General features: G+C 39.5%; 1 protein-coding gene across 3 annotated transcripts in view; it reads right to left on the reverse strand.

Annotated features, from left to right (window-relative positions):
- The window catches only part of SIM2 (SIM bHLH transcription factor 2), a 90266-nt gene that overhangs the window by 53779 nt on the left and 15502 nt on the right, over nucleotides 1–20985 (reverse strand). For all 3 annotated transcript variants that reach the window (XR_006278714.1, XM_038417221.2, XM_043507585.1), the window contains exons 3-4: nucleotides 17642–17731; nucleotides 9660–9768 (exon numbers count right to left, since the gene is read on the reverse strand). Coding sequence is in view for 2 of the 3 variants with exons in the window: in XM_038417221.2 (XP_038273149.1) it covers nucleotides 9660–9768; nucleotides 17642–17731 (199 nt within the window). In the remaining variant the exon portion in view is untranslated. The remainder of the gene's footprint in view (nucleotides 1–9659; nucleotides 9769–17641; nucleotides 17732–20985) is intronic.

The following is a 20985-nucleotide window of genomic DNA, read 5'->3' on the forward strand; positions in this document are numbered from 1 at the left end:
AGATTACAAAGTGTACAGTGCTCACTTTATATTATTTTTATTACAAATATCTGCACTGTAAAAATGATCAACAAAAGTAGAATTTTCCTATTCACCTCATACAAGTACTGTAGTGAAATCTCTTTATCATGAAAGTGTAACTTACAAACGTACATTTTTTATTACATAACTGCACTCAAAAACAAAACAATGTAAAACTTAAGAGCCCACAAATCCACTCACTCCTACTTCTTATTCAGTCAATCCCTAAGACAAACAAGATTGTTTACATTTATGGGAGATGCTGCTGCCTGCTTCCTATTTACAGTATCACCTGAAACCAAGAACAGGCATTCACATGGCACTTTTGTAGCCAGCATTGCAAAGCATTTATGTGCCCGATATGCTAAATATTCACATGCCCCTTCATGCTTCAGCCACCATTCCAGAGAATGTGCTTCCATGCTGATAATGCTCATTATAAAAATAATGCGTTAATTAAATTTGTGTCTGAATTCCTTGGGGGAGAATTATATATCTCCTGCTCTGTTTTACCAGCATTCTGCCATGTATTTCATGTTATAGCAGTCTCTGATGATGACCCAGCACGTTGTTCATTTTAAGAACACTTTCACTGCAGATTTGACAAAATGCAAAGAAGGTACCAATGTGAGATTTCTAAAAATATTTACAGCACTCAACCCAAGGTTTAAGAATCTGAAGTGCCATCCAAAATCTGGGAGGGATGAGGTATGGAGCATGCTTTCAGAAGTCTTAAAAGAGCAACACTTTGATGTGGAAACTACAGAACTCAAACCACCAAAAAAGAAAACCAACCTTCTGCTGGTGGCATCTGACTCAGACGATTAAAATGAATGTGTATCGGTCCATACCGCTCTGGATCATTATCAAGCAGAACCCATCATCAGCATGGACGCATGTCCTCTGCAATGGTGGTTTAAGCATGAAGGGATATTAATCTATAATTCATCTGGCACATAAATATCTTGCAACGCTGGCTACAACTGTGCCCATTCAAATGCCTGTTCTCACTTTCAGGTGACATTGTAAATAAGAAGCGGGCAGTATTATCTCCTGCAAATTGTAACCAAACTTTTTGTCTGAGTGATTGGCTGAACAAGAAGTAGGACTGAGTGGACTTGTAGGCTCTAAAATTTTACATTGTTTTATTTTTGAATGCAGTTTTTTTGTACATAATTCTATATTTGTAAGTTCAACATTCATGATAGTTATTGCACTGCAGTACTTGTATTAGGTGAAATGAGAAATACTATTTGTTTTTTACAGTGCAAATATTTTAATCAAAAATAAATATAAAATGAGCACTGTACACTTTGTATTCTGTGTTGTAACTGAAATCAATATATTTCAAAATGTAGAAAACATCCAAAATATTTAAATAAATAGTATTCTATTATTAACAGTGCAATTAATTGCACAATTAATCGTGATTAATTTTTTTAATCACTTGACAGCCCTATTATAGAGACATTATTTTCAGTCTAGAGATTGTCTTAATTCAAGGAACCATGTGGTGTTTGATGGTAGGACACTGTGCCTGTTCTATATAGTTCTCACTCTCTCGCGCTCTCTCCTGGGTTATCTAATACAGTAAATTTCTGCTTTGGTTTGCTGGATGATATTTTAATTTTGGGTAGCATTAGTCCTCCTTCTTGCCAAGGTCTTTGTAGGGTAGCCTGTTTGTTTGACTCTTGGCTTCTTGTGTCCTCAAATGAATTTGTTCATCAGGGTTGCCACTCATCAAGATGTTCCCTGGGATGATTATTGATAGTGTAGGGAAGACTAAATTGATCTGAGGTAAGAATCATTTTTATTGATACAATTTTCCGTAGACGTGAGACTTTGTACTTTACCAGTTTTCTACATCTGTTCTAACTTAATCAGAGGAGGGTAATTAATATTATAGAGACACCCATTTATATTTATCATTTATGGTTTTTAGAAGTTGGGATACCTACCAAAGTTCCAAATTTCAGACTTATCGTAGTTTATTTTTAAACCTGAAATTTTACTAAATTGCAATTCAATTGCAATTTTCTGTTTCACCCATATTTCTTCATACCGCCACATTATCCTGTGCATGTGTCTGCTTTAATGAACTCCATACTGTGTGCTTGACTGATTCCAGCTACTCACTTAATACCATATATATGAGAAATCACAAAGAAGTTAATGTAAAACCCATCATAAAGCCAAATAATTATTTGAACACCAGCCTTGCCAAAAGAGGGCCAGGTCCTAAACCAAGCAACACGTTATGAAGAAAACTCTAGAGATAATATATTGCCGCTGGAATTTTTTAAATTTAATTTAATTTATTATATTTTAGTTTCCACAAAGTGCGTCATTTCAGTTATTCCCCCTTCCTTCTTTAGCTAGTACGTTAGACAATATGTCTGACTTTGAGCACGGTTTAAAAATAAAATGGTATGTTTATAATTTGGTGATTTGTTAGTTTTGTTTTTTTTTTTAACTGTTGCAAACAGGATAAATGTCATGGTGCAGTAAATGAAGTACATCTGGTTATTTTGGATACTGAATTTATGCATTTGTTCACTCATATTGCACATGAGTACTCCAAGCATTTCTGTGAAATTATGGTTAGCGTTATGCAACCCTAATTATCCTTGGGGGTGAAAGTATGAAATCCATTTTCATTGCTCTAACACATCTTTCATCTCTTCTGAAAGAAGGCAGCTATTAAAATATGAGTATTTATATTCTTCTTGTAGTATGAGCTTAGAAAAGATCATCATGTTTCTTTCATGATTCCCTCTCTCATGCATTATTTTCCACAGGGTAAAGGCTACTACTTTTTATCTCTGGCCCACAAGTCAAAAGTTCTGCTGGAATGGGCATTGCAAGAAGGCAGAGGTGGTGGCAGCAGAAGATAGGGGTCGCTGGGAGCATGGGTGGTGATGAGACGGCTCAGGTTGGCAGCGGCGGAAGGATGACCAATGTTGCTTGCGGGTCAGAGCTGGCGTATAGATACCCAGCGACCGAAGGGGTGGTCTGGAAGTCCTTGTGGACATGGAGGATCTTATTGGTTTTATCACTGAAAAGCTTATGGTTGTCAAAGGGGAGGTCCTCAAGCGTAGTTTGAAGCTCCTTTGGGAACCCGATGGACTACAACCAAGAGTGGCGGCAGAGCACTATTGCATAAGCAAGGCCCCAGGACGCGGTGTTAGCGCCATTGACCTTGGAAGGCCACCTTGGCAACCAGCTTGCCCTCATCCAGGAGACTTTGAAAGTCCTGCTGCTTTACCAGAGGAAGGAAGGCTTGGAAGTCTACCAACTTAGTGTATGCCAGGAAGTCTTACTTAACCAAGTTGGCCAGTTAACTGGTGATGAGGAACTGGAGACCTACAGTGGAATAGACCTTGTGCCTAAGAAGGTTGCGTTTCTTCACCGCCCATTCTTGGGGGGTGGATTTGAAATGATGTTGGCGGGCACGCTCCATAGCTACGTGGACCACCAAGGAGTTAGGTGGAGGGTGTGTGAACAAAAAGTCCATTCCCTTGAATGGCACAAAATACTGTTGTTCCACCCACTTAGGGATGGGGGGAGCAGGAGGCCAGCATGTGCCTAACAGCCTGTGTGGGTTGGAGGATGGCATCATGTATGGGCAAGGTAGTACGGGAAGGACCAGGGGGTTGCAGGATGTCCTGGAACTGGTTCTGGGGACCCCGGATATCCTCCACAGGCAGACTGAGGGCTGCCGTCATGCAATGAAGCAGGGCCTGGTACTACACGTGGTCATCGGGCAGGGGAGGAAGAGAGGGAGGGAGGGATGAGCGCATCATCGGCGACAAAACCAGAGGTGCCAACAGCGCCAGGAGCATCATGAGGATCCCCGTAGGCAGAGGAAGGAACAATGTGGGTCAGGGATAGACAGTGATGCGGGCACATTAGGAGGCCACAGTGACAGTATGGGTCCCAAGCAGGTCAGTAAGGCCAATAGTGCTCTTATATAGGGGTTGCCGAACATCAGTGCTCCCCGTGGATAAAGGAAACATGGATAGACAAATGGGCAATAGGCCGGTGGATAAGGCTGGCTGCTGGGATCCGGGTGAGTCAGGGTCTGAAGACCAGTCCAAGTCCGAAGATGGGTCAGGCAAAGGTAGGGTCGTTGGAACCAGCAGCACAGGATGGGACAACGCCAGGTAGTCCAGGAGCAGGAGAGGTTCTGTAGCAGGGAATGGAGGCTTGAGAGAAGCCGAAGGGTCCAAGCGCAGAGAAGAGCCAGCAAGCGGCAGCATCAGCTCAGCCGTTGGCATCAAAGGGGACAGGCGTTCTGGAGTGCACGCGGCTGAATGGGAAAGTCCGGACAGTCCTGGTGGTGTGGACGGTGCCGGAGGTGAGAGCGGTGGGCCAGTCACTGGGGCAGAAGGCAATGCTGGCAGAGTGTGGTGCTTGGACATCCAGTCCACATAAGAACTCTTTGGAGCAGAAGCATCCGGGTCAATGTGCAACTTCACACCCAATCTGCATGCTCGGGAAGGCTATGCTACATTTACAGGTGGTCCCCATTGGGGACCTGCCCTTGTGTCCATGCCAGTGTTTCTTGTGTGCCCAATGGGATTTGGGCAGATGAGACAGTGGTGCTGGGCAGGAAAGTCCTAGGGCAGTGCTCACTGCTGGTGTTGGTCAGTGCTCTGACAGATCTGCTGGTGCCGGATCCGATTGCGCACATGAGTGTGTAGTCTCCTCCTTAAGGAACCTGCACAAGCGAAGCTCTCTAGTTTCCCAGGTACGGGACGGGAAGGAGTGACAGATGCTTATCATTCATGGAGGAGGAGCAGAAGCAAGAAGCACAGTATTTAAACATGGCTTGCTGGGAAGTGTCGCAAAGGGGTGGAGAGATAACTGACTGGCCATCTATGTGATGGACAACTATATACAACTAAAGAAAAAATGTAGAAGAATAGTTCTCTTAGCAAGCTAAGAGCACTGAGGAACAGGGGTTTTGATTCTGGCCATTCAGTAGTAAGAGGGAACTGGAGCAGCGTCGACCCGCACAGCCTCAGATACACCACGCCATCGACGCCCATGCGAGTCAATGGACACTACTATGAACAGTTCCTGTGTATGCACACCCATGTTTGCAATCCATGTAGGGACCACACATCTCAAAGACGAATTGAAAAGTGCAGATATGTATGTTCACATTTATTTACAACATGTAGAATATTTTTGCTGATTTGGCAGATTAAACTAGTTTTCACTGGATAATGTTCTGAGTATTAGATGTGGGACATATATTTTGACAAGGAAAGTTAAATAAGCAAGGCTGTAAGTTAGTAACTTTTAGATATTATGAATTTAAATGACTGCCGTATGGTACTAGTTCTGCTCCTGGGAAACTTCAAAAAGTAACTTTACATATTAAAACCTTGTAAATCTCTCCAAATTTATAATGGGGAGCTTTTTATTTGGACATGGGACCTGGACAACTTGGGCAAGCTTTAAAAAGAGGGAAGATGACTAAAACTGAATTTAGAGTCAAAAATAACTCTGGGACATAAACTGATAAAAGTAGCTTTCATTTCTAATTTGGGTAAAAAACACATTAGTGGAAATGTCCTTTTCACCAGGGATTTATTTGAAGCCAAAGACGACCAACAGCAGTTTATTTGAATAATAATCTATATGGCAAAATTCATTGGAATCCTCACTTTCGAAGTCAGTCAATCACAAAAATTCCCTTGACTTCAGGATTTCACTCTATAATTCAATAATTGAGTCCATAAAGGCATTGAGAATACAAATGTAAATCAGCAATTTGATCTATTAAACAATAAATGCCACTTCATCAGTTTTAAAATGTGATTTAATTAAGCCAGATGCATGTCCTGAAGCAGTGGTTCCCAAACTTTTCAATCAGGCAACCTACTAGCTCCATATTGTGTGACCCACCCTTAGCTCTGGCCCTGCAACCCTAGTTCTGGCCTGTGGAGTGGGGGGCAGGTTGAGCCTACACTGCACCAGTGGCTCCTGTCCCATAATCCTGGGCCCCACTCTCCATTCCAGGTGTTGTGACCTGGTACACACTGTTGTAGCACCATTGGTTTGGCCCAGTTGTCCTGAAGGGGAGAAGTGTATGTTTGCCTAGGCCAAGACACAGTGATGGGTTAATCTGGCCCTGGACATGACAACCCAACACTTGTGATCGTGATCCACCATTTGGCAAACACTGTCCTAAGACCTAGAGCAGGGGTTCCCAAACTTGGTTTGCGGCTTGTTCAGGGTAAGCCCCTGCTGGGCTGCGAGACACTTTGTTTACCTGAACGGCAATGTTTTCTTTCCCATTTTAATACATCTACAAAGTTTTTTGTTTATGTTGAAGGGGGATAAAAAAAGAGTAAAGCTAAAAAGTAACCGCGAACCATGGCCACTGGAAGCTGCAAGCGGCCATACCTGCGGACGCTCAGGTAAACAAAGTGTCTTGCGGCCCGCCAGGGGCTTACCCTGAACAAGCCGTGAACCAAGTTTGGGAACCCCTGGCTTAGAGTCGTGCCTTTTTCAGGAAGGCATTTCCACCAAGATCCCTAAGCAACACAGGAGGGAAAAAATGCTTAGATTCCAAAGAAGATGTTGGCAACTGTTCATCTTAATTTCCACTAATACATTATAGATTATGAAAGAGAAAATATGCATATAGAAGCTGATTAAACAAATTTGTAAATGATTGGTAAAAACTCCATCTTTAGCATGACCTAGAATCCAGTGTATGATGCTAAAACATTTTAATGTGGAATATAAAGTTGGTAAGGAGCCACACATAGCAGATGCCATTAGCAGAACTATAAAGAGATCACCTACCACCTGAAAAGTAGGTATGTAACTCACCATGAGGCAAGTGTCTATTATGGTGCTACTTATAAAATCAGCAGAATTCCACACAAACACAAAGAACTAGCTGTGTGTAAATTTAAATTAACATATTTTTTACAAGGACAGCCCAAAGAAAGAGCATGATTAAATCTCAACCTGAGGCTATTTTGCAAAAAAAGTATCTGTCCTCCAGGTCTAGAAAAATGTAAGCAAGGAACAGCAGATATCTTGTTTGGGACTGAGATAAGAGCTTCTATAATTAATGTGTCAGTGCAATATATGTTAATTGCTTCAGACAAGCACAAACAAAAAAGCCAGAGTCATGAAATCCTAGCCCTAGCGTGACAGAGCCTAAGAGAGGATTTATCTGAATTTGACAATCTATTTCCTATTAATTTATCACTACACTAAATTCACAGAGCTTTCACAACTAACAAGCTCACCAGATAAATGATTACCCATATAAAGATGGCAAGTATAAGACTGAGTCAAACTCCCCCTGTTGGACACTCACCAGACTGCTGTGAAAAGATCCAGCTGCTTAATCCCATGTGCTTTTAACTTGCTGCGTTTGGGCAAAGTGTAGGCACTGTTCCTGGCTTTAGGACTCTCTCTCTCGGCATGCACTCCAGGTGTAAACCTCTGTGTCTGACAGTGGGACCTTGACAGTCCAGTTGCCTAGAAACTGAAACTAGTGTCATCTACCACCCTAAATTCCAAAATTCTGTCCTTTTTAACTCCCTGTTTTGTCACCATTGTCCTGTTGGGGATTTTCCACTCTCTCCAGTTACCCCTTCCTCCAGACAAGCTTCACTCAGCCTCCTTCGTATACCCATTGTTCAGTCCAGAGGACAGTCATTAAGGTTAATGACTCTCCATTGGATCTGGTTTGGGATAGACATTCTATAGCTCTGTCAGTAAATGCAGGATTCAACATCCACACAGATGATACATTTTAATGATTTTCATAATACGAGCTTCACACCATCAACCACAATTCATACGCTGTACGAGTAGATTCCCTAAATTATCACAGCCGGGCATGGAATACATGACCATGGATGCTGGTTTTCAAGAGCAGATTTTCAAGAATTTGTGAAGGCCTCCTCAGCTGAACTCACAATCTCCTTGCCAAAATAGCCACAGAACACATTGCCTACAAGCTATTCAGAGAGAGAAAAATCTCTTAATGAAATCTAAACATGAGGAATACACATCAGTCCCCAAAAGTCCACCAAAAGGGTTAGTTCCCGCAGAACCTATGCAAATTGTCAAACAACCACCTCACTTCTGACACAAGTTCAGTTACTCAAGCCCTGAGCAAGTACAAGACGTACAACTATAACTGGAGGAAAGAGAATGAAACAAACTGTACTTTGACATAAATACAACACCACTGTCCAGCCTGGTAGCTGGGCAGATAGAATGGACAATTACAGCTAGTGTTGTTACATCTTTACAAATATTGAGAAAATGGACAGCCAGAGATACTCGAGAAATCACTGAGGTTTACTCGAAATACTTGAGACAGCCCAGCTACCCATCAATACATGGGAGAAAAATAGTGAGAGCTTGATTCCTTAAGGGACAGATGAGTGTACACAAGGACCTCTGTTCATTCTGGTGGAGTCATTACAGACAGTCACTGTCAAGGTGCAGAAATTTCACAGATTGGCATATAAGCAAAACAGTCCAGTTCTAAGTAGAACTGCAACATAAGTAGCCTGGAGCGTTCCGTGTTATTAGTAGCCATGTCCTGAGAAAACCAATCCAATACTGACAGGACTGAAACTGATTAAGCAATTTTGAAAAATGTGTCAAAATGTATTAAACATGATGAATCTAAACGTTCTGTTATTTTAAAGTTCAAAATATTGTTATGGGAAAGTAAATTAGCTAAAAGGGATAGGGTAAACATAGGTATCACATTATTAGTATGGCAGGAGTTATGCTAATGAGATGATGTACTATTAATAAGTGCAGGAGGATGCTAATAGTTGTGTTAATTCTGTGAACATGCCCACTGTGGACTAGATATTTCCGGTCTGAGCTGTGTATTTCATCTTGTCAATACGGTGCTTTGCCTTCTCCCCTGAAACACCTGATTGCTTACTAAACTTTACCCGAAGCAGTATTGTGCTTGGTCAGTACACAGAACCCCACTATACCTCCGCATGCTTCAAGAAGTAGCTCTGGTGATTCAGTAGATGACTCTTTCCATCTGAGCTGGTAATGAATCAACACCACAGTATGATATTAGCATCTCCAGGAGCAGATATTTCCCCTATCTTTTCAGTAAGACACCAAGCGTAAGTCATGACTGCTTGTGGTTATTAAAGAACCCATTGCATTCTTCATAAAGGAAAGGGTATTCCCTCTCGTGTCATAGCCAAATTCCAAATTTAACAAATTGCATTGAGACATGTCCTCATATTTTCTATTGGCTAATATATTCTTCTTCACTTCCTCTCCTAAAATACTGTATAATGTAGCTGTAATGTTCTACCTCAGAGGTGGCTACGTAACAGAGGTGGATGAAATGATCCCTGTGTAAAGTTTGAATTGCAATTTAAAATTGCAAATGCTCCAAGATCCTTTGGGATGAATGGTACTAATTAAGCTAGGAGTGCTGCTTATTACCTATGCTGCTACAAGCCAAAATGCTGAGCTACAGTATCAGTTTGGTACTCATTCTGCATTTGTGTACACAAAGCTTTACCAGATAACATATAAGCTTGCCGTGTTGAATGCAGCTTTCTTTTTTAGCTTTTCAGCTGCAATTTGATCACATCTCCTGGAAGTACCTTGTAAGAGGTGAGGATGAAGAGGCTGGTGTGCTGTAAGCACTGCTGTCATCTCATCATGGTCAGAAGGATGTATATACTCATAAATGCTATTGCCAGTAAGCTCCACCTGTCAAGAGACATATAAAATATTAGGCAGTACAAACGGCCTTTCTTTTAATAATATAAAGCATTCTTCAGTGACCTACGTATACTACATCTGTATACTGTGCATACAGTCCATTACCCTTACAACGTGTGGTTTTTACTGGACCAAAACCATGCACCAAATTATACCTATTAAACTGAATCATTCCTTCTTCAGTGGTAACTAACACTTTAGAAGCTTTTGTGGGCATTTCTGGTGCTATTCTGCACACAGGGGAGTTGCTAGTGGAGAAAGCTGGCAAGTGAAGAGATGATAGAGGAGCTACAGAAATGTTAGCTTCCCACAAAGGGAGGGGGGGAAATCTCCACAAGCTGCATAAACTTTTCTTACAGACAAACATACTCTAAAAGTTTTACATGTTCCCAGAAACCATCATCTAGGTTCTGTCTATATTTGAAATGTAACAGCCAAGCCAACAAATTGATATATTTCCTGTTACTTTTTTTTCCAGTAAATGCCCTCCAAAAATACAATCCAAACTCTTATTAGGACCAAGTCTACTGCCCATTTAATTCAGTGGAGCTATTCCCACTTATATCAATGAACGCTGGATCCAGCATCTCCTGCCTCAAATAAATGTGCAGAATTAAAAAAAAAAAAAAACCCAGCTCAGCAGAAGTTTTTTGTCCTTAATTTCCTCAATATAGCATATTCCTATTTCTCACTTGCTCTGAACCTCTGTTCACACAGGGATGTGTTTCTGTCATAGTATTTGTCCCTTTCTGTATATCACGTACATAATAAATATAATACAGCAGCTGGAAGCTACCATTATAATTGGCATGTGCTGTATGTCCTTTTTGCTAATTTTATTTGGAACATGTAAAAATACATCAACAAAAAGTCTCCAGATAGATGCAGTAATGGATTTAAGTAGAGAACCAATACTTTGAGCCTGTGTTTTAAATTAGAGTCAGGCTACCCAATTGTTCGTTGTGGCCTGATGTGCATTGGGCCCCAAAGATCAGAGACAGCTGAGAGGTGAAGTAATTTAACCTATTCTTCTGGACCAATCCTACTGATTTGCTAAGATGTGTGAGTTGCCTTTTCTTTAGAATAAATGAAGTTGTCTAGCCCACAAAGCAATCTTTTCCCAAAAATGTCTCTCCTAGTTCCGTTTTCTGCATTATTCATGGAATGTCTCTTCCCAGCACTATACAAACTAATTCTTTCTAGCCATCTATTCCCCACGGTTCCCTTCCACCTCTCCCTCCCCTACCACCCCCACTTCCCAAAAAACAAAAACCCTGGTACACATTCAATATTCCAACCACATATTTGCACATTTCTTTAAACAGACAGTTTTCAGTTGCAGAAGGAAAACCAGAGATATCAAATTAACAATGTTAGTTCATATAAATCATTGTCCCTATGAGAAAAAAATTGGGACCATTCCTTTTCAGGATTATAACAGGTGGGGACATCAACACCAGCTCAGTATATTTTGGCTTTAGTGGCTGGGGAAGGATTGGAAGTCCATAAGGATGACTCTTTTTTGCAACTTGTGATTTTTTTTCACTCTTTGCAAAAGAAGTAAAACAGGCAAAAGTAGCAGATTGATCCATAATATGTCTATGATTATAGACAGGGCTATGATTTTCACAAAAACCCTAATACAGCATTTTTAAAGCATTGGGATTTGCATTGCTCTAAGCTCTCAAGAGAACAGAACAAGCAAAAAAATCTTATTGGAGAAAGACGGTGTTTGGGTGAATGTTCAAACCGAAAAGTCGGGAGGGAGGAGGTCTATGGACTTTCCTATCCCTCTGAGCTTAACCCTCTGTCTGGCACCATCCCCTCTTAAAATAGCTTTTACCCTTAGCTCATCCGGATATTTCTAAAGAGCAGGTTTTTTGCCTATGAAATTAATCAGACTGTACCAAATGGAATGTAGTTATAAAAAAGTGTTCATAGGACGAATACCCTCAGATCTCTCTTATCCCGTCCCCTGTCTTTCCTCCACCTGCCCTGCAAAGCTAATTACAAACACTAATTAGGTTAATCCAAAAGACTTGCATATTTCATTGATTATAATCATAATCCTCACATGGGGACTAATCCTGCAAAACCTAACTCGCGCGAGTAGCCCTTGCTCTTGCAAGTAATCCTATTGACTTAACTGGGACTACTCACCCAAGCAAAGACTAGTCACAGAAGGATTCTCAGAATTGGGCCCATGGTCACAGTTTTACATACACTGAGATTCAGATCACATAGCTTATTTCTTAAAGTTAACATAGCTAGCTTTCTTGAATCTACGTATAGGGATAAATTCTATTCATGTGCAACCCCAGTGAAATCAATGCAGTTCCACATATGTAAGTGACAACAAAATTTGATCTGCTGATTGTTAAATAAATCTGAGAAACCTAAAACCCATCTTCAAAAATCTAGGACTACATAATAGTCAAACAACCAAATGTTTTTGTATAATTTTTGAACTGACCACTGTCTCCTGTTTTGCATATTTCATATGTGCTTTTTAAACATGCAATAAAATACTAACAACTTAAAAAATAAATTATATGGTTAAAGCCATAAAACTTCTGCAGTCTCACGCATCAGGCTTATTAAACCAGATCCTGGATGAAGCATTTTAATATTTGTAAATACCTACTTATTACAAGTTGTATTTGTTTCCTACTAAGAGCTTTTTTATGTGTAACTCAGCTGAATATTTTCTTTCTGCCAAGAAATGATTCATAATAAACAGAGGACTAAATAAATGGATACTGGAAGAAAATAATAATTTATATTTTGCCATTGTTTTACTTTCATCCAGTAAGTATATTAAACTTTAGCAAGTTCAGATGTTTTTGGTTAAATATTTCAAGATTTATCAAAAACTAAATATAAAAGTTTGGCTCCCTTGTGTAATCAGAAAATTGCTGGAGTGCCAGCCCAGACTTTCAAAACTGCAAAAATCTATTTTTCACAATAGTTTTCTTTGTTTCTGTTTTAAAAGGGTTTTCCCTGCAGTCTGCAAGTCCTGTAAGCAGTAATGTGTATATCTGTGTGCATGTGCACATATACAAGTTGCACTTAAACTGTACAACCCACATCATACCATCAATTTTTCATCTTAAGTCCTTGCAGAATTCACTAAGGGATTCTGCTAAAGAGTTGATAGCATACTATGGTGCTGTCTCTTAGATGTACGCCTAAGTGCATGGCTATGCAGTGTGTATTTATAGAACTTTCCTCTTCAAAATGTTAATATATGAATACAAGGATCATGAAGTGAAATGATCATATGAACTTAAATGGTAATGGGTGATGCATTGTGCCAGCAGTTTTTAAGACGAGCCTCACTGGGGAATTTGCCCCATTTATTATTCACGGAGTAAGGACACATAGGGTCAGATCCTCAGCTAGCGTAAATCAATGTAGCGCCACTGACTTTAATGGAGCTATGCTGATTTAAACCAGATGAGTGCCTGATCCTCGGTATTTACTATTCCTGTTTCAAAAACTGACATGGACTAAGATAGGATTTTTAAAATTATTGCTTCTGATACTTGTATGTCAATTGTGTCTACAAAAACTGAATTAGTGGAAAAAATACAAGTTAAGAAAATATCTTTAATGTTGCTTATACATTTGTAAACATACTTAAATGTGTTGGCTCCCAAAAGCTTAATCAGAAGGTGTAAGTGACTCACTGTTCTTTCTGCTGAAGCTATAATCAGGATTGATTGAAGGTACAGATTACTATAGTAGATCTCCAAGAATATCTTGTAAAAAAAATTATGTATTTTTTATTTATCATAAGTAGCTGTTTCAACAAATTGAACTAACTGAAAATTGACTTGTAATCTAGTTTCATAGTGGAAATGGTTCATAAAAAAGGCCTTTTTATGAACATTCTAAAAGATTATCTAAAATCATCATCATCACTCAGAGTGCCAGCCAAGACAAGCTGAGCCCAAACTCAGATATAAGAGCTCTTGTTGAAAATATAGTGTAGGATTATGACTTGGTGAGAGAAATTTGAAGAATTTGCTGCTATGGACCAATTCTGCTCTTATTGATGTCAATGGCAAAACTCCCAGAGACTTCAAGGGAAGCAGGAACAAGACCTCATTTAGCAAAGGATTTTTAAAAAATAAAATGCTGTGAAGCTCATAGGAGCGACCTAGGTTTACAGTGTTTAAAAGTAAACTGTTCCTTGAAAAATCAAGAATGGAGAGAGATGGTGGGATGAGATTCTACAATAAGGCAAATTACTGCTGACAAGAAGATGGTTTTGTGTTTTTCTTTTAAAGGGAATAAAAGAATGTGATGCATCATTCGGTATCAAATCCAGTAACTTTATTTTACGATAGACAGACAGATAGAAAGAATTGTATACTGTGAAATTGTTGGGGTTGGCTACTAAATCTGAAGTGGTGTTTTTTAAAGCAATCACAGTTTTATACTCCCTAAACACTGCCTCTAAGTCAGGGGTTCCCAAACTTGGTTCGCGGCTTGTTGCGGGTAGGCCCCTGGCAGGCCGCGAGATGCTTTGTTTACCTGAGCGTCCGCAGGTACGGCCCCTCACAGATCCCAGTGGCCACAGTTTGCCATTCCCAACCAATGGGAGCTGCAGCAAGCAGCGTGGGCGCAGACTGGGCCACTGCTTCCCACACCTCCCATTGGCCGGGAACGGCGAACCGCGGACACTGGGAGCTGCGAGCAGCTGTACCTGCGGATGCTCAGGTAAACAAACCGTCTCGCAGCCCCACCAGGGGCTTACCCTGAACAAGCCGTGAACCAAGTTTGGGAACTGCTGCTCTAAGTTCACATCTTCACATTCCCTTTGTTCTACAGCTTTCCTGAGAGATCAAGGCAATACCCCACTTCTTACTACTGCAGGATATTCAAGAATTTTCTGGTTAATCTTCCTTCAGTAAACTATATGGGCCAAATGCCCCAGTCCTTCCTCAGGAAAAACTCCCATGGACTTCAGTGAGAGTGCATAAAGATGTTCTTAAGGACAGGGGTGAAATTCACTCTTGTGCATGAAGCCAGCATATATCCAATTTAAAGGTTTTAAACGACACTGAAGTGGTGCACAGGCCTCATGGCGATCCCAGGAATGAACTTCAATACAGTTTATTTGAATCTGACATATTCAACTTATTTTATTCTCCGATTGATTCTGTAGTTCTTTGATTTCACTGGGATATATATATTATTCTACAGCCATGGGTGTTCCACCAACCATCGCTAAAGTGTTTCTTCATTTCTCTTGTGTTTGTCATCCGTGTGAGGCTGTGTTAGTTACTCTGCTAAATATATATATTTAGCAGAGTAACTAACACAGCCTCACATGGATGACAAACACAAGAGAAATGAAGAAACACTTTAGCGATGGTTGGTGGAACACCCATGGCTGGTAGAATAATTGTTTTGTGTAAGTGGATCCATTTCAATAGCTATGGTTATGATGGATCTTTTTAATATGTGGGGGGTAAAGAGGCTTTGAGTAAGGGCTCTAAATGCAGAGTGGAAAATATCACCTCTTATTTGGAAAATATTTCAGGAAAAGGCAATATTTAAAAAATTTAAATATACATGTAAAATTATGAAACAGCAAATATATGCAACTGCAGGCTTGATAAACAGAGGGCTTGAATTAAAAATTCTCCTTGTACGTATTTTAAAAGTTGGTAGAAAAAGGAAGTGCCCACACTGAACCCTGCATAGTGTGTCACAATGTGAAAATTACTTTTCTAACAGAGATTACAAAAAAATAGCCTGAGGGTTATTTCCTGTTTATCAGGGGGGATGTTTTCAGAGTAGTGATAGCACACATTTGCTTTTTCATGCTTTCTAGAGTTAGTTTCCTAATTGCTTCAAACAGTTATAAAACTATACCCAAATAGTCTTCCATTCTTTTCAACATTAATCACCATTATGACTTAAAATACATATTTTAATCTCTACCACATAACTCTTGCAGTCTTGGAATAGTTTTCCAATATCTCCTTCCCTCATTGACTCTTCAGATCTTAGTCGTAAACACAGCATACCTCCCTTACCTTTAGCTCTTCATTTCTCTCTGATATTAATAATTTATCTGTTTTATCAATTCTGCACAGCATTTGGGATGCAGCTGCTATGGAAGACACTTTACAAAAAGGTTAGTTCCTTATGAGGCTGATGCAGAGCCCAATGAATCAATGAGCACCTTTCCATTGGACTTCAGTGAGCTTTGGATCAGGTATTAAGTCCCCAAATTCGTAGGGTATATTTTCAAACAAACTCATGGACACCTGCATCTTACAATAAATACCCTTCTAATTCTATTTGCTGTTGTATTTACTCTGAAAAGGTAAAAATGTAGAAGTGACCTAACAAACAAACAAAAACCTTTTACTTCCTGTGCAAAACATTAGTAAACTGAGCTTTACAAGTTCTATCACATGCATGTAAAACACTTTACTGAAAAGATCACTGAACTGGAAAAAACTCAGGAAAAATGACCCTGAATTCCATCTAAAAAACTCATAAATCTCCCTCCCCCCCCCCCCCAAAAAAGCACATTTACGGTAAGACATCTTCCACATCAGATTTTCTCTCTCATAGATTCATAGACTATCAAGACAGAAGGGACCATAATAATCATCTAGTCTCACCTCCTGTACACGGCAGGCCACAGAGCCACACCCACCCACTCCTGTAATAGACTCTATATTTTAATAATTCTCAGTATCACATACAATCCAAAACATATACACTGGAAATCTCCACTTTTTTTTTTCTTCTGAGATGTACAGCATTACCATGCAGGCAGTAGCTTTGAGTTCCAGGATCAAGCTCAGAATCTACCTCCAGTTTGCAAAAACATTTATCAACCTTATTAAAGGCAATAGGATGAGGTGGGCAAACTTTTTGGCCCGAGGGCCACATCGGGGAATAGAAATTGTATGGCAGGCCATGAATGCTCTCAAAATTGAGGTTGGGGTGCAGGAGGGGGTGCGGGCTCTGGGTCGGGGCTGGGGATGAGGAGTTTGGGGTGTAAGAGGTTGCTCTGGTCAGAGACCGAGGAGTTCAGAGGGCAGGAGGGGGATCAGGGCTAGGGCAGGGGTAGGGTAAGGGGTGCAGGTTCCAGCTGGGTCTGCGGGCTCTAGGGTGGGGCTGGGGATGAGAGGTTTGGAGAGCAGAAGGGTGCTCTGGGCTGGGCTCAAGGGGTTTGGAGAGTGGGAGGGGGATCAGGGCTGGGGCAGGGGGTTGGGGCATGGGGAGAGACTATGGGGGTGCAGGCTCCAAGCAGCGCTTACCTCAAGCTGCTCCTGGAAGCAGTGGCATGTCCCTTCTCTGGTTCCTATGTGGAGGAGCGGCCAGGCCCATCCGCAGGCACCACCCCTGAAGCTCCCATTGGAGAGCATAGGAGCCAGAGTGGGGCCATGCCACAGCTTCTGGGAGCCGCATAGTGCAGCCCCTGACACTGCGCTCCTGCTGAAGTGTGGCCAAGCCACCTGGTGCAGCCCCCGACCCAGCGTCCCGGCTGGAGCACCAGAGCAGGGCCTGACCCAGCGCCCTGAGCTGCGTGGTGCAGCTCATGGGCAGGCTTAAAACAACTTGTGGGCTGGATCTGGCCTGCGGGCCGTAGTTTGCCCACCCCTGTAATAGGAAGTAAAATTTAATCAACAAGAAAAGATACAAGGTAAGATAATCACATTGCCGCTGTAAGTAAATGGCTTTACTTAAATAAAAGAAAACTTAAGCATCAGAACAAAATTAAATCTTAAGACCTCACTGCAAAAAACTTAATCTAGTACATTTGCTAAGATATTACCACTGCAATCCAACATCAGTATTTAACAGATGGGCAGAAAGTTACTCCTACCTGGGATAAACCAAGATGAACAGATGCAGTTTCAGAGATATACATTATTTTGCCATCAGATGCTACCACAAAAACAAATCCATCCAATGTCTGTAAGAAATAAATATTTTGGATAAAAATCTCACAGTTTAATTCATAATTTAGAATAAAGTTTTTAAAGTGTTCCCCCTCCCAAGCATAAAATATATTACTAAAAAAATATTTAACCCATACTATCCCTGTGAAGAATATTAATCACGCACAAATTTGTGAAATCTACTTTATTATCCCCTTACAGAAGTTATGCTGCACTTTAAGTTAACATTCTCCTATTAACTTGGGTTACTATAGTATTTAGTACAAATCCTGAATTATGAGGTACTTAAGAGAAAATGCAATGCTATACAGGCCATTTTTATGATGCAATGGCAGAATTGAGCAATGTTTTAAATTTCTTCTACTATATTTTTATTTATGCTTGTGTGGACAGAGAATTGTCTTCTTCATAGCTATTTGGAATTTGCCAGGGATGAAAAAGCCCATGACAGTTTCAGAAAGAAACAGGCCATAAGGGAAACTTCATCAGACTGAAAGTGAAACATTGTAGTCATTCATCACTAACATTGCAACCTGATAATCTTAACTAATGATAACATTTAATGCAAACTTGGGCTCTGATCCTGCTAAGCCTTACTCACATAAGGTCTAACTTGGAAGTAATGATTACTCGTGTGAGTAAAGATTTGGAAGATTTAATTATCCCATAATGAAAAGATTGATAGGATAGAAATTAAAACTGTACAAAGATGGCCAGGATTTTCTAATGATTTTGGTTGCCTCAATTTTGAGGTGCTTTATTATTACATTTTAATAAGGGCTTGATTTTTCAGAAGGCCAGTGCTTAGGAAAATCAGAAACATCTAAAATCACTAATCACTTTTGAACTTCCTGGCCAAATACCTGTACACATGTAGATCACTGAAAAATAAACATGTATTTTTTGAAGGGGGAAAACTAACTTCTAAAGTACATAGATAAAACAACTGCCTTGTCTACCTACTAATTCATATTTTAGGATACTGAACCAGGAGAAAAGCTATAAAATCCTGTAAAAGTGATGCATACAATGTGGCCCTAATAAAAAATATTCCAAATTATTCTCTGGCCTACTAACTATTTTTACAGCATATAATTGAAACCAGATTACTATTTAGCTTTACTCTTTTTTATCCCCCTTCAACATAAAAAAAAAAACTTTGTAGATGTATTAAAATGGGAAAGAAATCACTGCATCCTTAAATAAAAATGTCACTTTAAACACTCTTTGTCAACTTTCAATTGCTGCTCCCAATCGTATAGTAAAAGTTGTGTCCATTCTTCCATTAGAATTATTGTTAGGGGTTTCCAACTCAGCTAGAAAAAATTTAGCTTAGAGTTGAAATTTGGCAAACAAAACTTCACCCCAAGTGCTATTTTTAAAAAAGAGTTGACAGTAACTGTGTTGATTTAATACAATTTTGAGCATTTATAATTTAGAAGTAAAATCCATTTTACACACTAGTTACAGGTAATTAGCACATAATATTACCTAACTGCTTTTGAAACTAAACAAATTTAAAATAATTAAGAAATTAAGTAGCTACTGTACAAGCAAAGGCTTTCATAAAGATTTTTATGTACCTACACATAGATTTTTCAAGATAGACAAATGGCTCCAAACCAACATATCAACTAAACTTATCTGAAATAAAATTCAAAGTGCTTATTTAATGAGCTAGATGAGAACATCTCCAGGAGAGAAATCACCAAATCTTGCCTAAATATATGTATTAGGGCTGTCAAGCTATTAAAAATATTAATCACAATTAATCACGTTGTTAATAATAGAATACCATTTATTTAAATATTTTTGGGCATTTATTACATTTTCAAATATATCAATTTCAATTACAACAGTGCTCACCTTATTACAAATATTTGCACTATAAAAAAACAAAAGAAATAGTATTTTTCAATTCACCTAATACAAGTACTGTAGTTCAATCTCTTTGTCATGAAAGTTGAACTTACAAATGTAGAATTATGTAAAAAAATAACTGCACTGAAAGATAAAAAACACTGATAAGCTTTAGAGCCTACAAGTCCACTCAGTCCTACTTCTTGTTCAACCAATCGCTCAGGCAAACAAGTTTGTTTACATTTGCAGGAGATAATGCTGCCCGCTTCTTGTTTATTAGGTCACCTGCACACGAGAACAGGCATTCATGTGGCAATGTTGTAGCCGGTGTTGCACAATATTTACGTGCCAGATATGCTAAAGAGTTATATGTTCCTTCATGCTTCAACCACAGTGCCAGAGGACATGCATCCATGCTGATGATGGGTTCTGCATATGGCAGAATGTGGGTAAAACAGAGCAGGAAACATACAATTCTCCCCCCAAGAAGTTCAGTCACAAATGTAATTAACACATTATTTTTTTAATGAGCGTCATCAACATGGAAGCTGGTGGATGGCCAAAGCATGAAGGGGCATACAAATGTTTAGCATATCTGGCATATAAATGCCTTGCACCGCTGGCTACAAAAGTGCCAGGCAAATACCTGTTCTCACTTTCAGTAGACATTGTAAATAAGAAGCGGGCAGCATTATCTCCCATAAATGTAAACAAACTTGTTTCTCTTAGCAATTGGCTGAACAAGAAGTAGGCTCTAAAGTTTTACATTGTTTTAGTTTTGAGTGCAGTTATGTAACAAAAAAAAAAATCTACATTTGTAGGTTGTACTTTCATGATAAAGAGATTGCACTACAGTACATGTATGAGGTGAACTGAAAAATACTATTTCTTTTATCATTTTCACAGTGCAAATATTAGTAATCAAAAATAATAATACAAAGTGAGCACTGTACACTTTGTATTCTGTTGTAACTGAAATCAATATATTTGAAAATGTAGAAAAACATCAAAAAATATTCAATAAATTTCAATTGGTATACTATTGTTTAGTAGTGCAATTAAAACTGAGATTAATCGTGATTAATTTTTTGAATCATGATTTTTTTTAGTTAATCTCATGCGTTAACTGTGATTAATCAACAGCCCTAATATTTATTTTATTAAAATCAATAATGTATTTCAAACCCTTTCATGAAAGATAGTTTTCTCTTTTTAAACAAAGGAGTGAACCAATTTTAAGTTGGCTTTAAATAAGGGTGTTGTGACCAAAAAAAAATCCACTCCTTGTGCCATTTCAAATCTAATCTGAATCTACATCTTTTCTAACTAATCCATGCTTTTTGCTCTTCCTTTGCTAATATTGATTATTCACCTTAGCTGCTTTACCTAGCACACCGCGTCTTTTGGG

This window comes from Dermochelys coriacea, chromosome 1, assembly GCF_009764565.3.
Source record: "Dermochelys coriacea isolate rDerCor1 chromosome 1, rDerCor1.pri.v4, whole genome shotgun sequence".
In the NCBI taxonomy this organism is placed as follows: Eukaryota; Metazoa; Chordata; order Testudines; family Dermochelyidae; genus Dermochelys; species Dermochelys coriacea.